Below are 24772 nucleotides of genomic sequence, written 5' to 3' on the forward strand. Positions count from 1 at the left end.
TGTCTGTATCTCTCCCTCTCTGTCTGTATCTCTCCCTCTCTGTCTGTATCTCTCTTCTCTCCCTCTCTATCTGTATCTCTCTCTCTCCCTCTCTGTCTGTATCTCTCCCTCTCTATCTGTATCTCTCTCTCTCCCTCTCTGTCTGTATCTCTCCCTCTCTGTCTGTATCTCTCTCTCTCCCTCTCTGTCTGTATCTCTCTTCTCTCCCTCTCTGTCTGTATCTCTCCCTCTCTGTCTGTATCTCTCTTCTCTCCCTCTCTGTCTGTATCTCTCCCTCTCTGTCTGTATCTCTCCCTCTCTGTCTGTATCTCTCCCTCTCTGTCTGTATCTCTCCCTCTCTGTCTGTATCTCTCCCTCTCTGTCTGTATCTCTCCCTCTCTGTCTGTATCTCTCCCTCTCTGTCTGTATCTCTCCCTCTCTGTCTGTATCTCTCCCTCTCTGTCTGTATCTCTCCCTCTCTGTCTGTATCTCTCCCTCTCTATCTGTATCTCTCTTCTCTCCCTCTCTGTCTGTATCTCTCTTCTCTCCCTCTCTGTCTGTATCTCTCCCTCTCTATCTGTATCTCTCTTCTCTCCCTCTCTGTCTGTATCTCTCCCTCTCTATCTGTATCTCTCCCTCTCTATCTGTATCTCTCCCTCTCTATCTGTATCTCTCTTCTCTCTATCTGTATCTCTCCCTCTCTGTCTGTATCTCTCCCTCTCTGTCTGTATCTCTCTCTCTCTATCTGTATCTCTCTTCTCTCCCTCTCTGTCTGTATCTCTCTTCTCTCCCTCTCTGTCTGTATCTCTCCCTCTCTATCTGTATCTCTCTTCTCTCCCTCTCTGTCTGTATCTCTCCCTCTCTATCTGTATCTCTCCCTCTCTATCTGTATCTCTCTTCTCTCCCTCTCTATCTGTATCTCTCTTCTCTCCCTCTCTGTCTGTATCTCTCCCTCTCTATCTGTATCTCTCCCTCTCTGTCTGTATCTCTCCCTCTCTATCTGTATCTCTCCCTCTCTATCTGTATCTCTCCCTTCTCTCCCTCTCTGTCTCTCTCTCTCCCTCTCTGTCTGTATCTCTCCTCTCTCTCCCTCTCTATCTGTATCTCTCTTCTCTCCCTCTCTGTCTGTATCTCTCCCTCTCTGTCTGTATCTCTCTCACCCTCTCTGTCTGTATCTCTCTTCTCTCCCTCTCTGTCTGTATCTCTCTTCTCACCCTCTCTGTCTGTATCTCTCCCTCTCTATCTGTATCTCTCTCTGCTCTCTCCCTCTCTGTCTGTATCTCTCCCTCTCTATCTGTATCTCTCTTCTCTCCCTCTCTGTCTGTATCTCTCCCTCTCTGTCTGTATCTCTCCCTCTCTATCTGTATCTCTCTCTCCCTCTCTGTCTGTATCTCTCTTCTCTCCCTCTCTATCTGTATCTCTCTTCTCTCCCTCTCTGTCTGTATCTCTCCCTCTCTGTCTGTATCTCTCCCTCTCTGTCTGTATCTCTCTTCTCTCCCTCTCTGTCTGTATCTCTCTCTCTCTGTCTGTATCTCTCTTCTCTCCCTCTCTATCTGTATCTCTCCCTCTCTATCTGTATCTCTCTTCTCTCCCTCTCTGTCTGTATCTCTCCCTCTCTGTCTGTATCTCTCTCTCTCCCTCTCTATCTGTATCTCTCTCTCTCTATCTGTATCTCTCTTCTCTCCCTCTCTATCTGTATCTCTCTCTCTCTATCTGTATCTCTCCCTCTATATCTGTATCTCTCTTCTCTCCCTCTCTGTCTGTATCTCTCCCTCTCTATCTGTATCTCTCTTCTCTCCCTCTCTGTCTGTATCTCTCTTCTCTCCCTCTCTGTCTGTATCTCTCCCTCTCTATCTGTATCTCTCTTCTCTCCCTCTCTGTCTGTATCTCTCTTCTCTCCCTCTCTGTCTGTATCTCTCCCTCTCTGTCTGTATCTCTCTTCTCTCCCTCTCTGTCTGTATCTCTCCCTCTCTATCTGTATCTCTCCCTCTCTGTCTGTATCTCTCTTCTCTCCCTCTCTGTCTGTATCTCTCCCTCTCTGTCTGTATCTCTCTCTCTCCCTCTCTGTCTGTATCTCTCTCTCTGTGTGTCTGTATCTCTCTCTCTCCCTCTCTGTCTGTATCTCTCTCTCTCCCTCTCTGTCTGTATCTCTCTTCTCTCCCTCTCTATCTGTATCTCTCCCTCTCTATCTGTATCTCTCCCTCTCTGTCTGTATCTCTCTTCTCTCCCTCTCTGTCTGTATCTCTCCCTCTCTGTCTGTATCTCTCTTCTCTCCCTCTCTATCTGTATCTCTCCCTCTCTATCTGTATCTCTCTTCTCTCCCTCTCTGTCTGTATCTCTCCCTCTCTGTCTGTATCTCTCTTCTCTCCCTCTCTGTCTGTATCTCTCTTCTCTCCCTCTCTGTCTGTATCTCTCCCTCTCTGTCTGTATCTCTCTTCTCTCCCTCTCTATCTGTATCTCTCCCTCTCTATCTGTATCTCTCTTCTCTCCCTCTCTGTCTGTATCTCTCCCTCTCTGTCTGTATCTCTCTCTCTCCCTCTCTGTCTGTATCTCTCTCTCTCCCTCTCTGTCTGTATCTCTCTCTCTCTTTCTGTCTGTATCTCTCTCTCTCCCTCTCTGTCTGTATCTCTCTCTCTCTGTCTGTATCTCTCTTTTCTCCCTCTCTGTCTGTATCTCTCCCTCTCTATCTGTATCTCTCCCTCTCTATCTGTATCTCTCTCTCTCCCTCTCTGTCTGTATCTCTCTCTCTCCCTCTCTGTCTGTATCTCTCTCTCTCTTTCTGTCTGTATCTCTCTCTCTCCCTCTCTGTCTGTATCTCTCTCTCTCCCTCTCTGTCTGTATCTCTCTCTCTCTTTCTGTCTGTATCTCTCTCTCTCCCTCTCTGTCTGTATCTCTCTCTCTCTGTCTGTATCTCTCTTCTCTCCCTCTCTGTCTGTATCTCTCTCTCTCTGTCTATATCTCTCTCTCTCTCTCTCTGTCTGTATCTCTCTCTCCCTCTCTGTCTGTATCTCTCTCTCTCCCTCTCTGTCTGTATCTCTCTCTCTCTGTCTGTATCTCTCTCTCTCCCTCTCTGTCTGTCTCTCTCTCTCCCTGTCTGTATCTCTCTTTTCTCCCTCTCTGTCTGTATCTCTCTCCCTCGCTGTCTGTATCTCTCTTTCCCTCTCTGTCTGTATCTCTCTCTCACCCTCTCTGTCTGTATCTCTCTCTCTCCCTCTGTCTGTATCTCTCTTCACTCCCTCTCTGTCTGTATCTCTCTCTCTCTGTGTCTGTATCTCTCTCTCTCCCTCTCTGTGTATCTCTCTCTCTCCCTCTCTGTCTGTATCTCTCTCTCTCCCTCTCTGTCTGTATCTCTCTCTCTCTGTCTGTATCTCTCTTCTCTCCCTCTCTATCTGTATCTCTCCCTCTCTATCTGTATCTCTCTTCTCTCCCTCTCTGTCTGTATCTCTCCCTCTCTGTCTGTATCTCTCTCTCTCCCTCTCTATCTGTATCTCTCTCTCTCTATCTGTATCTCTCTTCTCTCCCTCTCTATCTGTATCTCTCTCTCTCTATCTGTATCTCTCCCTCTCTATCTGTATCTCTCTTCTCTCCCTCTCTGTCTGTATCTCTCCCTCTCTATCTGTATCTCTCTTCTCTCCCTCTCTGTCTGTATCTCTCTCTCTCCCTCTCTATCTGTATCTCTCCCTCTCTGTCTGTATCTCTCTTCTCTCCCTCTCTATCTGTATCTCTCCCTCTCTATCTGTATCTCTCTTCTCTCCCTCTCTGTCTGTATCTCTCCCTCTCTATCTGTATCTCTCTTCTCTCCCTCTCTGTCTGTATCTCTCTTCTCTCCCTCTCTGTCTGTATCTCTCCCTCTCTGTCTGTATCTCTCTTCTCTCCCTCTCTGTCTGTATCTCTCCCTCTCTATCTGTATCTCTCCCTCTCTGTCTGTATCTCTCTTCTCTCCCTCTCTGTCTGTATCTCTCCCTCTCTGTCTGTATCTCTCTCTCTCCCTCTCTGTCTGTATCTCTCTCTCTGTGTGTCTGTATCTCTCTCTCTCCCTCTCTGTCTGTATCTCTCTCTCTCCCTCTCTGTCTGTATCTCTCTTCTCTCCCTCTCTATCTGTATCTCTCCCTCTCTATCTGTATCTCTCCCTCTCTGTCTGTATCTCTCTTCTCTCCCTCTCTGTCTGTATCTCTCCCTCTCTGTCTGTATCTCTCTTCTCTCCCTCTCTATCTGTATCTCTCCCTCTCTATCTGTATCTCTCTTCTCTCCCTCTCTGTCTGTATCTCTCCCTCTCTGTCTGTATCTCTCTTCTCTCCCTCTCTGTCTGTATCTCTCTTCTCTCCCTCTCTGTCTGTATCTCTCCCTCTCTGTCTGTATCTCTCTTCTCTCCCTCTCTATCTGTATCTCTCCCTCTCTATCTGTATCTCTCTTCTCTCCCTCTCTGTCTGTATCTCTCCCTCTCTGTCTGTATCTCTCTCCCTCCCTCTCTGTCTGTATCTCTCTCTCTCCCTCTCTGTCTGTATCTCTCTCTCTCTTTCTGTCTGTATCGCTCTCTCTCCCTCTCTGTCTGTATCTCTCTCTCTCTGTCTGTATCTCTCTTTTCTCCCTCTCTGTCTGTATCTCTCCCTCTCTATCTGTATCTCTCCCTCTCTATCTGTATCTCTCTCTCCCCTCTCTGTCTGTATCTCTCTCTCTCCCTCTCTGTCTGTATCTCTCTCTCTCTTTCTGTCTGTATCTCTCTCTCTCCCTCTCTGTCTGTATCTCTCTCTCTCCCTCTCTGTCTGTATTCTCTCTCTCTTTCTGTCTGTATCTCTCTCTCTCCCTCTCTGTCTGTATCTCTCTCTCTCTGTCTGTATCTCTCTTCTCTCCCTCTCTGTCTGTATCTCTCTCTCTCTGTCTATCTCTCTCTCTCTCTCTCTCTGTCTGTATCTCTCTCTCCCTCTCTGTCTGTATCTCTCTCTCTCCCTCTCTGTCTGTATCTCTCTCTCTCTGTCTGTATCTCTCTCTCTCCCTCTCTGTCTGTCTCTCTCTCTCCCTGTCTGTATCTCTCTTTTCTCCCTCTCTGTCTGTATCTCTCTCCCTCGCTGTCTGTATCTCTCTTTCCCTCTCTGTCTGTATCTCTCTCTCACCCTCTCTGTCTGTATCTCTCTCTCTCCCTCTGTCTGTATCTCTCTTCACCCCCTCTCTGTCTGTATCTCTCTCTCTCTGTGTCTGTATCTCTCTCTCTCCCTCTCTGTGTATCTCTCTCTCTCCCTCTCTGTCTGTATCTCTCTCTCTCCCTCTCTGTCTGTATCTCTCTCTCTCTTTTTGTCTGTATCTCTCTCTCTCCCTCTCTGTCTGTATCTCTCTCTCTCTGTCTATATCTCTCTCTCTCCCTCTCTGTCTGTATCCCTCTCTCTCCCTCTCTGTCTGTCTCTCTCTCTCACCCTCTCTGTCTGTATCTCTCCCTCTCTGTCTGTATCTCTCCCTCTCTGTCTGTATCTCTCTCTCACCCTCTCTGTCTGTATCTCTCTCTCCCTCTCTGTATCTCTCTCTCTCCCTCTCTGTATCTCTCTCTCTCCCTCTCTGTCTGTATCTCTCTTCTCTCCCTCTCTGTCTGTATCTCTCTCTCTCTCCCTCTCTGTCTGTATCTCTCTCTCACCCTCTCTGTCTGTATCTCTCTTCTCTCCCTCTCTGTCTGTATCTCTCTCTCTCTCCCTCTCTGTCTGTATCTCTCTCTCTCCCTCTCTGTCTGTATCTCTCTCTCTCCCTCTCTGTCTGTATCTCTCTCTCTCTCTTCTCTGTCTCTCTTTCTTTCTTTCTTTCTTTCTCTTTCCTTCTCTCTATTTCTCCATTACCTCATTCTTTTATCCGGTCATACCCATTACCATTTACCAAAATGATCAGGTTTTCCAGAAATACTAGCTGGAGGATCCAACCCTGGATTTCTGGAAAACCTGAGAATTTGGGAAATTTACAGAAAAGGCATAAAATTGTGTAGATTAAAATGTAATCTTGTGTTTCCCCCTTACGCAGTAGACATTGTTTCTGGCCCAGGTTTGATGGCGGATGCAGATAACTCCTACCTGGACCCTAACTACCAGTGTATAAAGTGGCAGCCGCACCAGCAGAACAAGTGGACGCCGCTGTACGACGTCAACTGCAAAGAACTGTGAGTGTTTCTCTGTCACTACTCTCTATCAACTGAAATGACTGTTATAGAGGATAGTGTTATTTCTGTTAGAGGATAGTGTTGTTTCTGTTATAGAGGATAGTGTTGTTTCTGCTATAGAGGATAGTGTTGTTTCTGTTATAGAGGATAGTGTTGTTTCTGCTACAGAGGATAGTGTTGTTTCTGTTATAGAGGATAGTGTTGTTTCTGCTACAGAGGATAGTGTTTCTGTTATAGAGGATAGTGTTGTTTCTGTATAGAGGATAGTGTTGTTTCTGTTATAGAGGATAGTGTTGTTTCTGTTATAGAGGATAGTGTTGTTTCTGTTATAGAGGATAGTGTTGTTTCTGCTACAGAGGATAGTGTTTCTGTTATAGAGGATAGTGTTGTTTCTGTTATAGAGGATAGTGTTGTTTCTGCTATAGAGGATAGTGTTTCTGTTATAGAGGATAGTGTTGTTTCTGCTATAGAGGATAGTGTTGTTTCTGTTAGAGGATAGTGTTGTTTCTGTTAGAGGATAGTGTTGTTTCTGTTAGAGGATAGTGTTGTTTCTGCTATAGAGGAAAGTGTTGTTTATGTTATAGAGGATAGTGTTGTTTCTGTTATAGAGGATAGTATTGTTTCTGTTATAGAGGATAGTGTTGTTTCTGTTATAGAGGATAGTGTTGTTTCTGTTATAGAGGATAGTGTTGTTTCTGCTATAGAGGATAGTGTTGTTTCTGTTATAGAGTATAGTGTTGTTTCTGTTATAGAGGATAGTGTTGTTTCTGTTATAGAGGATAGTGTTGTTTCTGCTATAGAGGATAGTGTTGTTTCTGTTATAGAGTATAGTGTTTCTGTTATAGAGGATAGTGTTGTTTCTGTTATAGAGGATAGTGTTGTTTCTGCTATAGAGGATAGTGTTGTTTCTGTTATAGAGTATAGTGTTTCTGTTATAGAGGATAGTGTTGTTTCTGCTATAGAGGATAGTGTTGTTTCTGTTATAGAGTATAGTGTTTATGTTATAGAGGATGGTGTTGTTTCTGTTATAGAGGATAGTGTTGTTTCTGTTATAGAGGATAGTGTTTCTGTTATAGAGGATAGTGTTGTTTCTGTTATAGAGGATAGTGTTTCTGTTATAGAGGATAGTGTTGTTTCTGTTATAGAGGATAGTGTTGTTTCTGTTATAGAGGATAGTGTTTCTGTTATAGAGGATAGTGTTGTTTCTGCTATAGAGGATAGTGTTGTTTCTGCTTTGGGGATAGTGTTGTTTCTGTTATAGAGGATAGTGTTGTTTCTGTTAGAGGATAGTGTTGTTTCTGTTAGAGGATAGTGTTGTTTCTGTTATAGAGGATAGTGTTGTTTCTGTTATAGAGGATAGTGTTGTTTCTGTTATAGAGGATAGTGTTGTTTCTGTTAGAGGATAGTGTTGTTTCTGCTATAGAGGATAGTGTTGTTTCTGTTAGAGGATAGTGTTTCTGTTATAGAGGATAGTGTTTCTGTTATAGAGGATAGTGTTGTTTCTGCTACAGAGGATAGTGTTGTTTCTGTTATAGAGGATAGTGTTGTTTCTGCTATAGAGGATAGTGTTGTTTCTGTTATAGAGGATAGTGTTGTTTCTGTTATAGAGGATAGTGTTTCTGCTACAGAGGATAGTGTTGTTTCTGTTATAGAGTATAGTGTTTCTGTTATAGAGGATAGTGTTGTTTCTGTTATAGAGGATAGTGTTGTTTCTGCTATAGAGGATAGTGTTGTTTCTGTTATAGAGGATAGTGTTGTTTCTGTTATAGAGGATAGTGTTGTTTCTGCTATAGAGGATAGTGTTGTTTCTGTTATAGAGGATAGTGTTGTTTCTGTTATAGAGGATAGGGTTGTTTCTGTTATAGAGGATAGTGTTGTTTCTGTTAGAGGATAGTGTTGTTTCTGTTATAGAGGATAATGTTGTTTCTGTTAGAGGATAGTGTTTATGTTATAGAGGATAGTGTTGTTTCTGCTATAGAGGATAGTGTTGTTTCTGTTATAGAGTATAGTGTTTCTGTTATAGAGGATAGTGTTGTTTCTGTTATAGAGGATAGTGTTTCTGTTATAGAGGATAGTGTTGTTTCTGTTATAGAGGATAGTGTTTCTGTTATAGATGATAGTGTTGTTTCTGTTATAGAGTATAGTGTTTCTGTTATAGAGGATAGTGTTGTTTCTGTTATAGAGTATAGTGTTGTTTCTGCTATAGAGGATAGTATTGTTTCTGTTATAGAGGATAGTGTTTCTGTTATAGAGGATAGTGTTGTTTCTGCTATAGAGGATAGTGGTGTTTCTGCTATAGAGGATAGTGTTGTTTCTGCTATAGAGGATAGTGTTGTTTCTGCTTTGGGGATAGTGTTGTTTCTGTTATAGAGTATAGTGTTTCTGTTATAGAGGATAGTGTGTTTCTGTTATAGAGGATAGTGTTATTTCTGTTAGAGGATAGTGTTGTTTCTGTTATAGAGGATAGTGTTGTTTCTGTTATAGAGGATAGTGTTGTTTCTGTTAGAGGATAGTGTTGTTTCTGTTATAGAGGATAGTGTTGTTTCTGCTATAGAGGATAGTGTTGTTTCTGCTACAGAGGATAGTGTTGTTTCTGTTATAGAGGATAGTGTTGTTTCTGTTATAGAGGATAGTGTTGTTTCTGCTATAGAGGATAGTGTTGTTTCTGCTATAGAGGATAGTGTTGTTTCTGTTATAGAGGATAGTGTTGTTTCTGTTATAGAGGATAATGTTTCTGTTATAGAGGATAGTGTTGTTTCTGTTATAGAGTATAGTGTTTCTGTTATAGAGGATAGTGTTGTTTCTGCTAGAGGATAGTGTTGTTTCTGTTATAGAGGATAGTGTTTCTGTTATAGAGGATAGTGTTGTTTCTGTTATAGAGTATAGTGTTTCTGTTATAGAGGATAGTGTTGTTTCTGCTATAGAGGATAGTGTTGTTTCTGTTATAGAGGATAGTGTTGTTTCTGTTATAGAGGATAGTGTTGTTTCTGTTATAGAGGATAGTGTTTCTGCTATAGAGGATAGTGTTGTTTCTGTTATAGAGGATAGTGTTGTTTCTGCTAGAGGATAGTGTTGTTTCTGTTATAGAGGATAGTGTTGTTTCTGCTATAGAGGATAGTCTTGTTTCTGTTATAGAGGATAGTGTTGTTTCTGTTATAGAGGATAGTGTTGTTTCTGTTATAGAGGATAGTGTTGTTTCTGTTATAGAGGATAGTGTTTCTGTTATAGAGGATAGTGTTGTTTCTGTTATAGAGGATAGTGTTTCTGTTATAGAGGATAGTGGTGTTTCTGTTATAGAGGATAGTGTTGTTTCTGCTAGAGGATAGTGTTGTTTCTGTTATAGAGGATAGTGTTGTTTCTGCTATAGAGGATAGTCTTGTTTCTGTTATAGAGGATAGTGTTGTTTCTGTTAGAGGATAGTGTTGTTTCTGTTAGAGGATAGTGTTGTTTCTGTTATAGAGTATAGTGTTTCTGTTATAGAGGATAATGTTTCTGTTATAGAGGATAGTGTTGTTTCTGTTATAGAGGATAGTGTTGTTTCTGCTATAGAGGATAGTGTTGTTTCTGTTATAGAGGATAGTGTTGTTTCTGTTATAGAGGATAGTGTTGTTTCTGTTAGAGGATAGTGTTGTTTCTGTTATAGAGTATAGTGTTTCTGTTATAGAGGATAGTGTTGTTTCTGCTATAGAGGATAGTGTTGTTTCTGTTATAGAGGATAGTGTTGTTTCTGTTATAGAGGATAGTGTTGCTTCTGTTAGAGGATAGTGTTGTTTCTGTTATAGAGGATAGTGTTGTTTCTGTTATAGAGGATAGTGTTGTTTCTGTTATAGAGGATAGTGTTGTTTCTGTTAGAGGATAGTGTTGTTTCTGTTAGAGGATAGTGTTGTTTCTGTTATAGAGGATAGTGTTGTTTCTGTTATAGAGGATAGTGTTTCTGTTATAGAGGATAGTGTTGTTTCTGTTATAGAGGATAGTGTTGTTTCTGCTATAGAGGATAGTGTTGTTTCTGTTATAGAGGATAGTGTTGTTTCTGTTATAGAGGATAGTGTTGTTTCTGCTATAGAGGATAGTGTTGTTTCTGTAAGAGGATAGTGTTGTTTCTGTTATAGAGGATAGTGTTTCTGCTATAGAGGAAAGTGTTGTTTATGTTATAGAGGATAGTGTTGTTTCTGTTATAGAGGATAGTGTTGTTTCTGTTAGAGGATAGTGTTGTTTCTGCTATAGAGGATAGTGTTGTTTCTGTTATAGAGGATAGTGTTTATGTTATAGAGGATAGTGTTGTTTCTGCTATAGAGGATAGTGTTGTTTCTGTTATAGAGGATAGTGTTTCTGCTATAGAGGATAGTGTTGTTTCTGCTATAGAGGATAGTGTTGTTTCTGTTAAGAGGATAGTGTTGTTTCTGTTATAGAGGATAGTGTTGTTTCTGTTATAGAGGATAGTGTTGTTTCTGCTATAGAGGATAGTGTTTCTGCTATAGAGGATAGTGTTGTTTCTGTTATAGAGGATAGTGTTGTTTCTGTTATAGAGGATAGTGTTGTTTCTGCTATAGAGGATAGTGTTGTTTCTGTTATAGAGGATAATGTTGTTTCTGTTAAAGAGGATAGTGACAAAGATTAACTGTATACAATAGAGATAGAGAAAATTAAAGAGAGTGATAAAGAGAGAGAGAGAGAAAGAGGTAAAGAGAGAGAAGAGAGATGTGTACTCGCGTCCTGGGAGGGAGGGTTAGAATGATCTAGAGAGAAAAGAGAAGGAACAAAAAAAACTAATGTAGGGTTCTACAAATTCCTTGGAGGTGAGCGATGCGGGGGAGTGAGTAAGAGCAGGGTTTCGGTCAAGAAAGAGTATGAGGGGAGGAGGTGGAGGAGAGGGGAGGGGGTGGAGGGGGGGTGGAGGAGAGGGGAGGAGAGGGGAGGAGAGGGGAGTGGGGGGTAGAGAATGAGGGGAGGGGGGTGGAGGGGGGTAGAGAATGAGGGGAGGGGGGTGGAGGAGAGGGGAGGAGAGGGGGGTAGAGAATGAGGGGAGGGGGTGGAGGAGAGGGGAGGAGAGTGGAGAATGAGGGACGAGGAGGGGAGTGGAGGGGTGGGGGGTTGGAGGATAAATGTGCAATCACCTACTTGTGCACATTGCTATGTCGAACTGGGAAGTCCGAAGTTGAGGGATAAGGGGTGGGTAGTGCGTAGTGCGTACCATTTTGTTATCGTCATCAACAGGTGGCTCATCGTAGCTGATACACTCACATTTACGACATCATTATCTGGATGAAATATATGTTATAGTGTTAAGATTAGGAATACGCTTTGTCCTCATAAACCATGGTGGGGTCTGTGGAGGGTCTTCCACATGACAGTGGCACAGTCTCCACCTAGTGTTTACGAGTAGAATTACATTTATTTTGTGTTGGATGGGGACACTGGAATAAAAGCCAATTTATGCTTGTTCGGGAATGTGATCCGGATGCACTGTATGGAGGGTGTGACACCTTGCGGAGGCCCAATCGAGCTCCGTACCACATCGCCGTGAGCATCCCAAATTTCTTGACAATGCGGTGGGTTCCGTATAGCTCCGCATTGACATGATTGGTTCACGGTAGGTTGGGGGCGAAGAGGTCCTGTATGAACACAAACTCACTTCCTTGACAACTTCCTTCACAACAGCTCTGCTCGGCGGAAGTGCAAGAAGTATGAAAGCCCTGACTCTTGCAGAGGCTGCGTCACAGTAAACTAATGTTGTACGGCCACTGCAGATGCCGGATTGACCATGCAGAGCCCTTTAGCCTGTTAACACTTCGGTTAATGTTGTTCATTTGGGATTTGTTTGTCCATAACATTGGATGACTTGTGACTGAGGTAAGAACAGCCTCAATTTGTCGGGGCATGGGACTCTACAAGGTGTCGAAAGCCGTTCCACAGGGATGCTGGCCCATGTTGACTCCAATGCTTCCCACAGTTGTGTCAAGTTGGCTGGATGTCCTTTAGGTGGTGGACCATTCTTGATACTCACAGGAAACTGTTGAGCGTGAAAAACTCAGCAGCGTTGCAATTCTTGACACAAACAGGTGCTCCTGGAACCTACTATCATACTGTTCAAAGTAACTTAAATATTTTGTTTTGCCCATTCACCCTCTGCATGGCACATACACAATCCATGTCTCAATTGTCTCAAGGCTTAAAAATCCTTCTTTAACCTGTCTCCTCCCCTTCATCTACACTGATTGAAGTGGATTTAACAGGTGACATCAATAAGGGATCATAGCTTTCACCTGGATTCACCTGATCAGTCTATGCCAGTGTTTCCCAACCCTGGTACTCCAGTACCCCCAAAAGTACACATGTTTATTGTAACCCTGGAGAAGCACACCTGATTCAACTTGAGGACCAGGGTTTGGCTGTTGGGCGTACTGGAGGACTGGATGACCAGAGTTGGGCTGTTGGTGGGTACTGGAGGACTGGAGGACCAGAGTTGGGCTGTTGGGGGATACTGGAGGACCAGGGTTGGGCTGTTGGGGGGTACTGGAGGACTGGAGGACCAGGGTTGGGCTGTTGGGGGGTACTGGAGGACTGGAGGACCAGGGTTGGGCTGTTGGGGGGTACTGGAGGACCAGAGTTGGGCTGTTGGGGGATACTGGAGGACCAGGGTTGGGCTGTTGGGGGGTACTGGAGGACTGGAGGACCAGGGTTGGGCTGTTGGGGGGTACTGGAGGACTGGAGGACTGGAGGACCAGGGTTGGGCTGTTGGGGGGTACTGGAGGAATGGAGGACCAGGGTTGGGCTGTTGGGGGGTACTGGAGGACTGGAGGACCAGGGTTGGGCTGTTGGGGGGTACTGGAGGACTGGAGGACCAGGGTTGGGCTGTTGGGGGGTACTGGAGGACTGGAGGACCAGGGTTGGGCTGTTGGGGGGTACTGGAGGACTGGAGGACCAGGGTTGGGCTGTTGGGGGGTACTGGAGGAATGGAGGACCAGGGTTGGGCTGTTGGGGGGTACTGGAGGACTGGAGGACCAGGGTTGGGCTGTTGGGGGGTACTGGAGGACTGGAGGACCAGAGTTGGGCTGTTGGGGGGTACTGGAGGACTGGAGGACCAGGGTTGGGCTGTTGGGGGGGTACTGGAGGACTGGAGGACTGGAGGACCAGGGGTTGGGCTGTTGGGGGGTACTGGAGGACTGGAGGACCAGAGTTGGGCTGGGCTGTTGGTGGGTACTGGAGGACTGGAGGACCAGGGTTGGGCTGTTGGGGGGTACTGGAGGACTGGAGGACCAGGGTTGGGCTGTTGGGGGTACTGGAGGACTGGAGGACCAGGGTTGGGCTGTTGGGGGGTACTGGAGGACTGGAGGACCAAGGTTGGGCTGTTGGTGGGTACTGGAGGACTGGAGGACCAGGGTTGGGCTGTTGGGGGTACTGGAGGACTGGAGGACCAGAGTTGGGCTGTTGGGGGATACTGGAGGACTGGAGGACCAGGGTTGGGCTGTTGGGGGGAACTGGAGGACTGGAGGACCAGGGTTGGGCTGGGCTGTTGGGGGGTACTGGAGGACTGGAGGACCAGGGTTGGGCTGTTGGTGGGTACTGGAGGACTGGAGGACCAGGGTTGGGCTGTTGGGGGGTACTGGAGGACTGGAGGACCAGGGTTGGGCTGTTGGGGGGTACTGGAGGACTGGGGGACCAGAGTTGGGCTGTTGGGGGGTACTGGAGGACTGGAGGACCAGGGTTGGGCTGTTGGGGGGTACTGGAGGACTGGAGGACCAGGGTTGGGCTGTTGGGGGATACTGGAGGACCAGGGTTGGGAAACACTGGTCTATGTCATTGAAAGGTGTTCCTATTGTTTTGTACACTCAGTGTATGTGACCTATAGGAGCCTACTGAAACAACTTTACTTTGACTCCCTCTCCATCCACCTCTTACTCTCTCCAGCCCTATGCCCACCTACCGCGTAGATGCTGACAAGGGCTTCAACTTCTCCCTGGCAGACGACGCCTTCGTGTGTCAGAAAAAGAACCACTTCCAGGTCACTGTGTACTGCGGCATGCTGGGAGACCCCAAGTACATCAAGACCAGCGAGGGCCTGCAGCCCATAGACTGCTTTTATCTCAAACTCAACGGGGTTAAGGTGAGAGAGGTGGGGAGACGGGTGACCAGGGTTGGGGTCAATAACATTTCAATTCAGTCAATACAAGAAGTTTCAAAATGGAATTGACCCAAATTGTGGTGGTTATGTTGTTGTCTCACCTAGCTATCTCCAGATGAATCCACTAACTGTAATTCTCTCTGGATAAAGAGTCTGCTAAATGACTAGCATGTAAAATGGATATAAAGATAATTAGTTGAACAGGGTCTTTCATCAACACCTGTTCCTGTCTGGCTCATAATCCTATCTCCTGTCTGTCTCTTTCCTGTCTCCCATCTATCTCCCGTCTGTCTCCTGTCTGTCTCACTCCCGTCTCCTGTCTGTCTCCTTCCCTTCTCCTGTCTGTCTCCCTCCTGTCTCCTTCCTGCCTCCTGTCTGTCTCTTACCTGTCTCCCTCCTGTCTCCTTCCTGTCTCCTGTCTGTTTTCCAGCTGGAAGCAATGAACCAGTCCATTAACGTGGAGCAGTCCCAGTCAGACCGCAGCAAGAGACCCTTCAAACCAGTACTGTGAGTAGAGACCCTTCATACCAGTACTGTGAGTAGAGACCCTTCATACCAGTACTGTGAGTAGAGAAACCCTTCATACCAGTACTTTGAGTAGAGAAACCCTTCATACCAATACTGTGAGTAGAGACCCTTCATACCAGTACTGTGAGTAGAGACCCTTCATACCAGTACTGTGAGTAGAGAGACCCTTCATACCAGTACTGTGAGTAGAGACCCTTCATACCAGTACTGTGAGTAGAGACCCTTCATACCAGTACTGTGAGTAGAGACCCTTCATACCAGTACTGTGAGTAGAGAGACCCTTCATACCAGTACTGTGAGTAGAGAGACCCTTCATACCAGTACTGTGAGTAGAGACCCTTCATACCAGTACTGTGAGTAGAGAAACCCTTCATACCAATACTTTGAGTAGAGAAACCCTTCATACCAATACTGTGAGTAGAGACCCTTCATACCAGTACTGTGAGTAGAGACCCTTCATACCAGTACTGTGAGTAGAGAGACCCTTCATACCAGTACTGTGAGTAGAGAGACCCTTCATACCAGTACTGTGAGTAGAGAGACCCTTCATACCAGTACTGTGAGTAGAGACCCTTCATACCAGTACTGTGAGTAGAGAGACCCTTCATACCAGTACTGTGAGTAGAGACCCTTCATACCAGTACTGTGAGTAGAGAAACCCTTCATACCAGTACTGTGAGTAGAGACCCTTCATACCAGTACTGTGAGTAGAGACCCTTCATACCAGTACTGTGAGTAGAGACCCTTCATACCAGTACTGTGAGTAGAGACCTTTCATACCAGTACTGTGAGTCTGGGTCTTCTGGGTACCTTTTGGGGGCAGGAAAGGACTGTAGGCACACTTTACAATTTACATTACAGTCTTTACTGCTGCGTCACAGTGTAAAAACTTAAAGAAATGTGATAATACATGTGTGTTTTTGTGTTTGCAGGGTCACACTGCCCCCGGAGCAGGTTACCAAGGTAACAGTGGGACGACTACACTTCAGCGAGACCACAGCCAATAACATGAGGAAGAAAGGCAAACCCAACCCTGATCAGAGGTTCTGTACTAACACACACACACACACACACACACACACACACACACACACACACACACACACACACACACACACACACACACACACACACACACACACACACACACACACACACACACACACACACACACACACACACACACACAACCCTGACCAGATGGACTAAACTAGCAACATGTAGCAGACCAGATGTATGCATGCAAATCATCATTCTAGTCACAGGGGCAATCTGATATTGATACATACCATTTGAATCCCAGATTGTACACTTCACTTGGTCGTCAAAAACATTTAATGGAAATAAATAAAAAACAAATGTGTGATTAACCCCGTTTACCTTCATACTGTAGGTGATTAACCCCGTTTACCTTCATACTGTAGGTGATTAACCCCGTTTACCTCCATACTGTAGGTGATTAACCCCGTTTACCTCCATACTGTAGGTGATTAACCCCGTTTACCCCCGTACTGTAGGTTATTAACCAGTTTACCTCCATACTGTAGGTGATTAACCCTGTTTACCTTCATACTGTAGGTTATTAACCAGTTTACCTCCATACTGTAGGTGATTAACCCCGTTTACCCCCGTACTGTAGGTTATTAACCAGTTTACCTCCATACTGTAGGTGATTAACCCTGTTTACCTTCATACTGTAGGTTATTAACCAGTTTACCTCCATACTGTAGGTGATTAACCCCGTTTACCTTCATACTGTAGGTGATTAACCCCGTTTACCTTCATACTGTAGGTGATTAACCCCGTTTACCTTCATACTGTAGGTGAATAACCCCGTTTACCTCCGTACTGTAGGTGATTAACCCCGTTTACCTCCATACTGTAGGTGATTAACCCCGTTTACCTCCATACTGTAGGTGATTAACCCCGTTTACCTCCATACTGTAGGTGATTAACCCCGTTTACCTTCATACTGTAGGTGATTAACCCCGTTTACCTCCATACTGTAGGTGATTAACCCCGTTTACCTTCATACTGTAGGTGATTAACCCCTGTTTACCTTCATACCTCTATCCAGGTCTGTACCCAAACAATTTGAACTTCTACTTTTAAAAATCCATCTCTCTAAAAACAAGTCTCTCACCTTTGCCGCCTGCTATAGACCACCCTCTTCCCCCAACTGTGCTCTGGACACCATATGTGAACTGATTGCCCCCCATCTATCTTCAGATCTCGTGCTGCTAGGTGACCTAATAGGAAACTAGGAAACTCTGTCACCTCCGATAAATCCACTATAATTGAGAATTTCAATAAGCATTTTTCTACGGCTGGCCATGCTTTCCACCTGGCTACCCCTACCGCGGTCAACAGCACTGCACCCCCTACAGCTACTCGCCCAAGCCTTCCCCATTTCTCCTTCTCCCAAATCCAGTTAGCTGATGTTCTGAAAGAGCGGCAAAATCTGGACCCCTACAAATCAGCCGGGCTAGACAATCTGGACCCTTTCTTTCTAAAATGATCTGCCGAAATTGTTGCAACCCCTATTACTAGCCTGTTCAACCTCTCTTTCGTGTCGTCTGAGATTCCCAAAGATTGGAAAGCAGCTGCTGTCATCCCCCTCTTCAAAGGAGGGGACACCCTTGACCCAAACTGCTACAGACCTATATCTATCCTACCCTACCTTTCTAAGGTCTTCAAAAGCCAAGTCAACAAACAGATTACTGACCATTTCAAATCCCACCGCACCTTCTCCGCTATGCAATCTGGTTTCAGAGCTGGTCATGGGTGCACCTCAGCCACGCTCAAGGTCCTAAACGATATCGTAACCGCCATCGATAAGAAACAATACTGTGCTGCCGTATTCATTGACCTGGCCAAGGCTTTCGACTCTGTCAATCACCACATCCTCATCGGCAGACTCAATAGCCTTGGTTTCTCAAATGATTGCCTCGCCTGGTTCACCAACTACTTCTCTGATAGAGTTCAATGTATCAAATCGGGTGGCCAGTTGTCTGGGCCTCTGGCAGTCTCTATGGGGGTGCCACAGGGATCAATTCTTGGGCCAACTCTGTTCTCTGTATACATCAATGATGTCGCTCTTGCTGCTGGTGAGTCTCTGATCCACCTCTACGCAGACGACACCATTCTGTATACTTCTGGCCCTTCTTTGGACACTGTGCTAACTCTCCAGACGAGCTTCAATGCCATACAACTCTCATTCCATGGCCTCCAACTGCTCTTAAATACAAGTAAAACTAAATGCATGCTCTTCAACCGATCGCTGCCTGCACCTGCCTGCCCGTACAGCATCACTACTCTGGACGGTTCTGACTTAGAATATGTGGACAACTACAAATACCTCGGTGTCTGATTAGACTGTAAGCTCTCCTTCCAGACTTACATCAAACATCTCCAATCCAAAGTTAAATCTAGAATTGGCTTCCTATTTCGCAACAAAGCATCCTTCATTCATGCTGCCAAACATACCCTCGTAAAACTGACCATCCTACCGATCCTCGACTTCGGCGCTTCATACTCGTCGCCAAACCCACTGGCTCCAGGTCATCTACAAGACCCTGCTAGGTAAAGTCCCCCCTTATCTCAGCTCACTGGTCACCATAGCAGCACCCACCTGTAGCACGCGCTCCAGCAGGTATATCTCTCTGGTCACCCCGAAAGCCAATTCCTCCTTTGGCCATCTCTCCTTCCAGTTCTCTGCTGCCAATGACTGGAACGAACTACAAAAATCTCTGAAACTGGAAACACTTATCTCCCTCACTAGCTTTAAGCACCAGCTGTCAGAGCAGCTCACAGATCACTGCACCTGTACATAGCCCATCTATAATTTAGCCCTACCTCTTCCCCTACTGTATTTATTTATTTAGCTCCTTTGCACCCCATTATTTCTATTTCTACTTTGGACTTTCTTCCACTACAAATCTACCATTCCAGTGTTTTACTTGCTATATTGTATTTACTTTGCCACCATGGCCTTTTTGCCTTTAACTCCCTTATCTCACCTCATTTGCTCACATTGTATATAGACGTATTTTTCTACTGTATTATTGACTGTATGTTTGTTTTACTCCATGTGTAACTCTGTGTTGTTGTACGTGTCGAACTGCTTTGCTTTATCTTGGCCAGGTCGCAATTGTAAATGAGAACTTGTTCTCAACTTGCCTGCCTGGTTAAATAAAGGTGAAATATATATATATATTTTTAAATACTGTAGGTGATTAACCCCTGTTTACCTTCATACTGTAGGTACTTCATGTTGGTGGTAGCATTGCAGGCCCAGGCCCACAGTCAGAGCTTCACGGTGGCCGCGCAGGTGTCCGAGAGGATCATCGTCAGGGTAACCTCTGTCAGTCTGGCCGTGTCTGTCTGACCGTCCTCTTCTGATCTCAATATTTACGTCGCAGGAAATAAACAGACATTTACAATTAAAAAATTTGAATTGACTGTCTTCCTAAATAATATATGAAATTGAGCCAAACCCCTCATACCTATCTGACTTCATGTGTTACGGTCTTGATTTTTTTCTTCTGTAAATATCTATATGTTTGTTGAGGCTGTTAATCATTCCATGCAGATCAGCAACAAAAATGTCGGAAGCTACTCAGTGCATAGGGATATTACTAGCACCGCAAACAAAAGAAGAATGAGAGACCTGTTATTACGAATGTAAATCAAAGGATATTTTTACAGCTCCCCTCAACTCTAAATATTTCTTTGTCGTCTGTCCCTATCCTTCTCTGGGTTTCCAGGCGTCTAACCCTGGTCAGTTTGAGAGTGACAGTGAGGTGTTGTGGCAGCGCGGTCAGCTACCTGACTCAGTGTACCACCACGGCCGGGTCGGCATCAACACCGACCGGCCAGACGAGGCCATGGTCATTCACGGCAACCTGAAGGTCATGGGGTCACTGGTGCACCCCTCCGATATACGGGCTAAAGAGAACGTCCACGAGGTGAGGGTGGGGGGGTGGGGGGGATGTGATCTGTAGATATGGTAGACTGCTCTACCATAAAAAAATTTTAAAAAAAATATTCCCGACATAATTTTTTTTAAATTTGTGTTACAATAATTCATAACATTTTCTATCTTGTTTTCTGTTCATTGTCCTGAAACCATACATCGTCATCCTTTAGCCGTATGTACCTGTCTGTAATCTAGCTCCATAGTCATATCCAAATCTCTGTGTGTGTGTGTGTGTGTGTGTGTGTGTGTGTGTGTGTGTGTGTGTGTGTGTGTGTGTGTGTGTGTGTGTGTGTGTGTGTGTGTGTGTGTGTGTCTGTGTGTGTGTGTGTGTGTGTGTGTGTGTGTGTGTGTGTGTGTGTGTGTGTGTGTGTATATATGTAGGTGGACACTACAGGCAACCTGAAGCGGATCAGTCAGATGAGGCTGGTTCATTATCAGTACAAGCCTGAGTTTGCTTCCAGCATGGGCATCGACACCAGCCCAGAGACCGGTAACTTATACAACACTGTCATTTTGGGTTATACATTATAGACAATGAATTAACAGAAATCAGTAGCACTAGAAATGTATTGCATTCCCATCTTAATAACATTTGTATCGGTGAGTTATCTTTATATTTTATATCCTCCCGTCCATTGCATTGGCGTAGTGTGGCTATGTGTCTGTATGTATACATGATGCTCTGACAGACCTTACTTCTATGACCCCTGTCTCCAGGAGCTTACAGTAAGGTGTTGTATTATCCAGGAGTGATAGGAGTTACAGTAAGGTGTTTTATTATCCAGGAGTGATAGGAGTTACAGTAAGGTGTATTATCCAGGAGTGATATGAGCTTACAGTAAGGTGTTGTATTATCTAGGAGTGATAGGAGTTACAGTAAGGTGTTGTATTATCCAGGAGTGATATGAGCTTACAGTAAGGTGTTGTATTATCCAGGAGTGATAGGAGTTACAGTAAGGTGTTGTATTATCTAGGAGTGATAGGAGTTACAATAAGGTGTATTATCTAGGAGTGATAGGAGTTACAGTAAGGTGTATTATCCAGGAGTGATAGGAGCTTACAGTAAGGTGTTGTATTATCCAGGAGTGATAGGAGCTTACAGTAAGGTGTTGTATTATCCAGGAGTGATAGGAGTTACAGTAAGGTGTTGTATTATCTAGGAGTGATAGGAGTTACAATAAGGTGTATTATCTAGGAGTGATAGGAGTTACAGTAAGGTGTTGTATTATCCAGGAGTGATAGGAGTTACAGTAAGGTGTTGTATTATCCAGGAGTGATAGGAGCTTACAGTAAGGTGTTGTATTATCTAGGAGTGATAGGAGTTACAGTAAGGTGTATTATCCAGGAGTGATAGGAGTTACAGTAAGGTGTTTTATTTTCCAGGAGTGATAGGAGTTACAGTAAGGTGTTGTATTATCTAGGAGTGATAGGAGTTACAGTAAGGTGTATTATCCAGGAGTGATATGAGCTTACAGTAAGGTGTTGTATTATCCAGGAGTGATAGGAGCTTACAGTAAGGTGTTGTATTATCCAGGAGTGATATGAGCTTACAGTAAGGTGTTGTATTATCCAGGAGTGATAGGAGTTACAGTAAGGTGTTGTATTATCTAGGAGTGATAGGAGTTACAATAAGGTGTATTATCTAGGAGTGATAGGAGTTACAGTAAGGTGTATTATCCAGGAGTGATAGGAGCTTACAGTAAGGTGTTGTATTATCCAGGAGTGATAGGAGCTTACAGTAAGGTGTTGTATTATCCAGGAGTGATAGGAGTTACAGTAAGGTGTTGTATTATCTAGGAGTGATAGGAGTTACAATAAGGTGTATTATCTAGGAGTGATAGGAGTTACAGTAAGGTGTTGTATTATCCAGGAGTGATAGGAGTTACAGTAAGGTGTTGTATTATCCAGGAGTGATAGGAGCTTACAGTAAGGTGTTGTATTATCCAGGAGTGATAGGAGTTACAGTAAGGTGTTGTATTATCTAGGAGTGATAGGAGTTACAGTAAGGTGTTTTATTTTCCAGGAGTGATAGGAGTTACAGTAAGGTGTTGTATTATCTAGGAGTGATAGGAGTTACAGTAAGGTGTATTATCTAGGAGTGATATGAGCTTACAGTAAGGTGTTGTATTATCCAGGAGTGATAGGAGTTACAGTAAGGTGTATTATCTAGGAGTGATAGAAGTTACAGTAAGGTGTATTATCCAGGAGTGATAGAAGTTACAGTAAGGTGTTGTATTATCCAGGAGTGATAGCTCAGGATGTGCAGCAGATCCTGCCTGAAGCTGTGAAGGAGGGTGGAGATGTGATCTGCTCTAACGGAGAGACCATCCCTAAACTACTGGTGGTTAACAAGGTGAGACACACCCTTTGCACGCACACACAGCAACCAAGCATACTGTATGTATTTAATACAAGTTGGAGAATTCCTGGAAACAGGGGCGAATAACTGGGGAGGGAAACGGGAAATCCTCCAACCGAGATTTCTGAAGAACCCGACAACTCTGGAAAAGATTCCGGAATATGGCAACAGACACACAAACGCCAACTTCTGTGCCTCTCTTTCTCTCTCTCTCTCTCTCTCTCTCTCTCTCTCTCTCTCTCTCTTTTTCTCTCTCTCTCTCTCTCGCTCTACCTCTCTCCTCTCCCTCTTTCTCTCTTCATCTCTCTCTCTCTCTCTCTCTCTCTCTCTCTCTCTCTCTCTTTCTTTCTCTCTCTCTCTCTCTACCCCTCTCCTCTCCCTCTTTCTCTCTTCATCTCTCTCTCTCTCTCTCTCTCTCTCTCTCTCTCTCTCTTTCTTTCTCTCTCTCTCTCTACCTCTCTCCTCCTCTCCTCTCCCTCTTTCTCTCTTCATCTCTCTCTCTCTCTCTCTCTCTATCTTTCTCTCCTCCTCTCCCGCTCTCTCCTTCTCTCTCTCTCTCTCTCTCTCTCGCTCTCTCTCTCCTCTCTAGGACCGTATCTTCATGGAGAACGTGGGAGCGGTGAAGGAGCTGTGTAAATTGACTGACAACCTGGAGACTCGTATAGATGAGCTGGAGCGCTGGAGCAGGAAGCTGGCCAAACTCCGCCGCCTGGACAGCATGAAGAGCACCGTCAGCGGAGGCACCACCAGGTAGGACACACCTGGATATTATGCATTGCATGTCAAATACTTTCAATAGGTGAACCTGATTTAGCTTGGAGTTTACACTATTGGTAGGCTACTATTCCATTGGTTCCATTGTACCACTGCAAACTTGATGAAGCACAGTTGAACTACAATACATTACATACTGTATGTATTTGGTGGATGATTTAATCTTCTTACCGTCTCTCCAGCCAATCAGGAAGCCAGTTCAGCAGGACAGGAAGTGTCCCTCTGAAGAAGAAGAAGACAGTCAAACCTGGGAGCAAGGTAAGTCTCTCTGACCTGTATGTTTCTCTATGAATCAAAATGTCTATGGACTTCAAAATGGATGGTATTTAGTCAGGATCATTAGGATTGACAGAAATTATGATTAACACATAGTATAATTAGCATATATTATGATTAGCATATATCATAATTAACATACATTATGATAAACAGAGCTTGACATGTATTATAATTAACATACATTATGGTAAACAGATATTATGATTAACAGATAGTCGAATTAACATATATTATTATTATATATAATATATATATATATAATGATTAACAGACAGTATAATTTATATATATTATGATTAACAGATATTATAATTAACAGATATTATGAATAATATAAATTATAATTATTATAATTCAATTAAAACCCCAGAGTAGTGCTGTATCAGTGTGTGGTTCCACAGTCTAACCCCAGAGTAGTGCTGTATCAGTGTGTGGTTCCACAGTCTAACCCCAGAGTAGAGCTGTATCAGTGTGTGGTTCCACAGTCTAACCCCAGAGTAGAGCTGTATCAGTGTGTGGTTCCACAGTCTAACCCCCAGAGTAGAGCTGTATCAGTGTGTGGTTCCACAGTCTAACCCCAGAGTAGTGCTGTATCAGTGTGTGGTTCCACAGTCTAACCCCAGAGTAGAGCTGTATCAGTGTGTGGTTCCACAGTCTAACCCCAGAGTAGAGCTGTATCAGTGTGTGGTTCCACAGTCTAACCCCAGAGTAGAGCTGTATCAGTGTGTGGTTCCACAGTCTAACCCCAGAGTAGAGCTGTATCAGTGTGTGGTTCCACAGTCTAACCCCAGAGTAGAGCTGTATCAGTGTGTGGTTCCACAGTCTAACCCCAGAGTAGAGCTGTATCAGTGTGTGGTTCCACAGTCTAACCCCAGAGTAGTGCTGTATCAGTGTGTGGTTCCACAGTCTAACCCCAGAGTAGAGCTGTATCAGTGTGTGGTTCCACAGTCTAACCCCAGAGTAGAGCTGTATCAGTGTGTGGTTCCACAGTCTAACCCCAGAGTAGAGCTGTATCAGTGTGTGGTTCCACAGTCTAACCCCAGAGTAGAGCTGTATCAGTGTGTGGTTCCACAGTCTAACCCCAGAGTAGAGCTGTATCAGTGTGTGGGGCGGTTCTAACCTGTACCTGTATGTGATTCCAGAGTCCGACTCCAGAGCAGGGCTGTATCAGCCACAGGGTGATGCAGGGAATCATTCTGGCTCTAGTCGTCGTCATGACCTTCAGTGTCATCTCCATGTCCGTCCTGTACGTGTTGACGCTGCACCACAGAGGCGACGTCTCTGAGAAGGCTGGGTATGTATGCTGTTCTCATCAGGCAGATACAGTACATTAGACATACCTGTACATGATATACCTCAACCATCTACACTACATGATATACCTCAACCACATACCTGTACACTACGTAAGATACCTCAACTATATACACTACATGATATACCTCAACTATATACACTACATGATATACCTCAACTATATACACTACATGATATACCTCAACTATATACACTACATGAGATACCTCAACTATATACACTACATGATATACCTCAACTATATACACTACATGATATACCTCAACTATATACACTACATGAGATACCTCAACTATATACACT

General features: G+C 44.4%; 1 protein-coding gene across 7 annotated transcripts in view; it reads left to right on the forward strand.

Annotated features, from left to right (window-relative positions):
• Nucleotides 1–24772, forward strand: part of LOC106584806 (myelin regulatory factor) — a 119076-nt gene that overhangs the window by 80552 nt on the left and 13752 nt on the right. For 4 of the 7 annotated variants that reach the window (XM_045705894.1, XM_045705898.1, XM_045705895.1 and 1 more), the window contains 11 exons: nucleotides 5977–6112; nucleotides 14021–14216; nucleotides 14665–14741; nucleotides 15695–15805; nucleotides 19026–19125; nucleotides 19529–19729; nucleotides 20122–20230; nucleotides 21984–22093; nucleotides 22689–22849; nucleotides 23056–23131; nucleotides 24295–24446. In XM_045705894.1, coding sequence (XP_045561850.1) covers nucleotides 5977–6112; nucleotides 14021–14216; nucleotides 14665–14741; nucleotides 15695–15805; nucleotides 19026–19125; nucleotides 19529–19729; nucleotides 20122–20230; nucleotides 21984–22093; nucleotides 22689–22849; nucleotides 23056–23131; nucleotides 24295–24446 — 1429 coding nt within the window. The remainder of the gene's footprint in view (nucleotides 1–5976; nucleotides 6113–14020; nucleotides 14217–14664; nucleotides 14742–15694; nucleotides 15806–19025; nucleotides 19126–19528; nucleotides 19730–20121; nucleotides 20231–21983; nucleotides 22094–22688; nucleotides 22850–23055; nucleotides 23132–24294; nucleotides 24447–24772) is intronic. The other 3 variants (XM_045705896.1, XM_045705897.1, XM_045705900.1) reach the window with 3 other exon arrangements.

Source organism: Salmo salar, chromosome ssa23, assembly GCF_905237065.1.
Source record: "Salmo salar chromosome ssa23, Ssal_v3.1, whole genome shotgun sequence".
Classification (NCBI taxonomy): domain Eukaryota; kingdom Metazoa; phylum Chordata; class Actinopteri; order Salmoniformes; family Salmonidae; genus Salmo; species Salmo salar.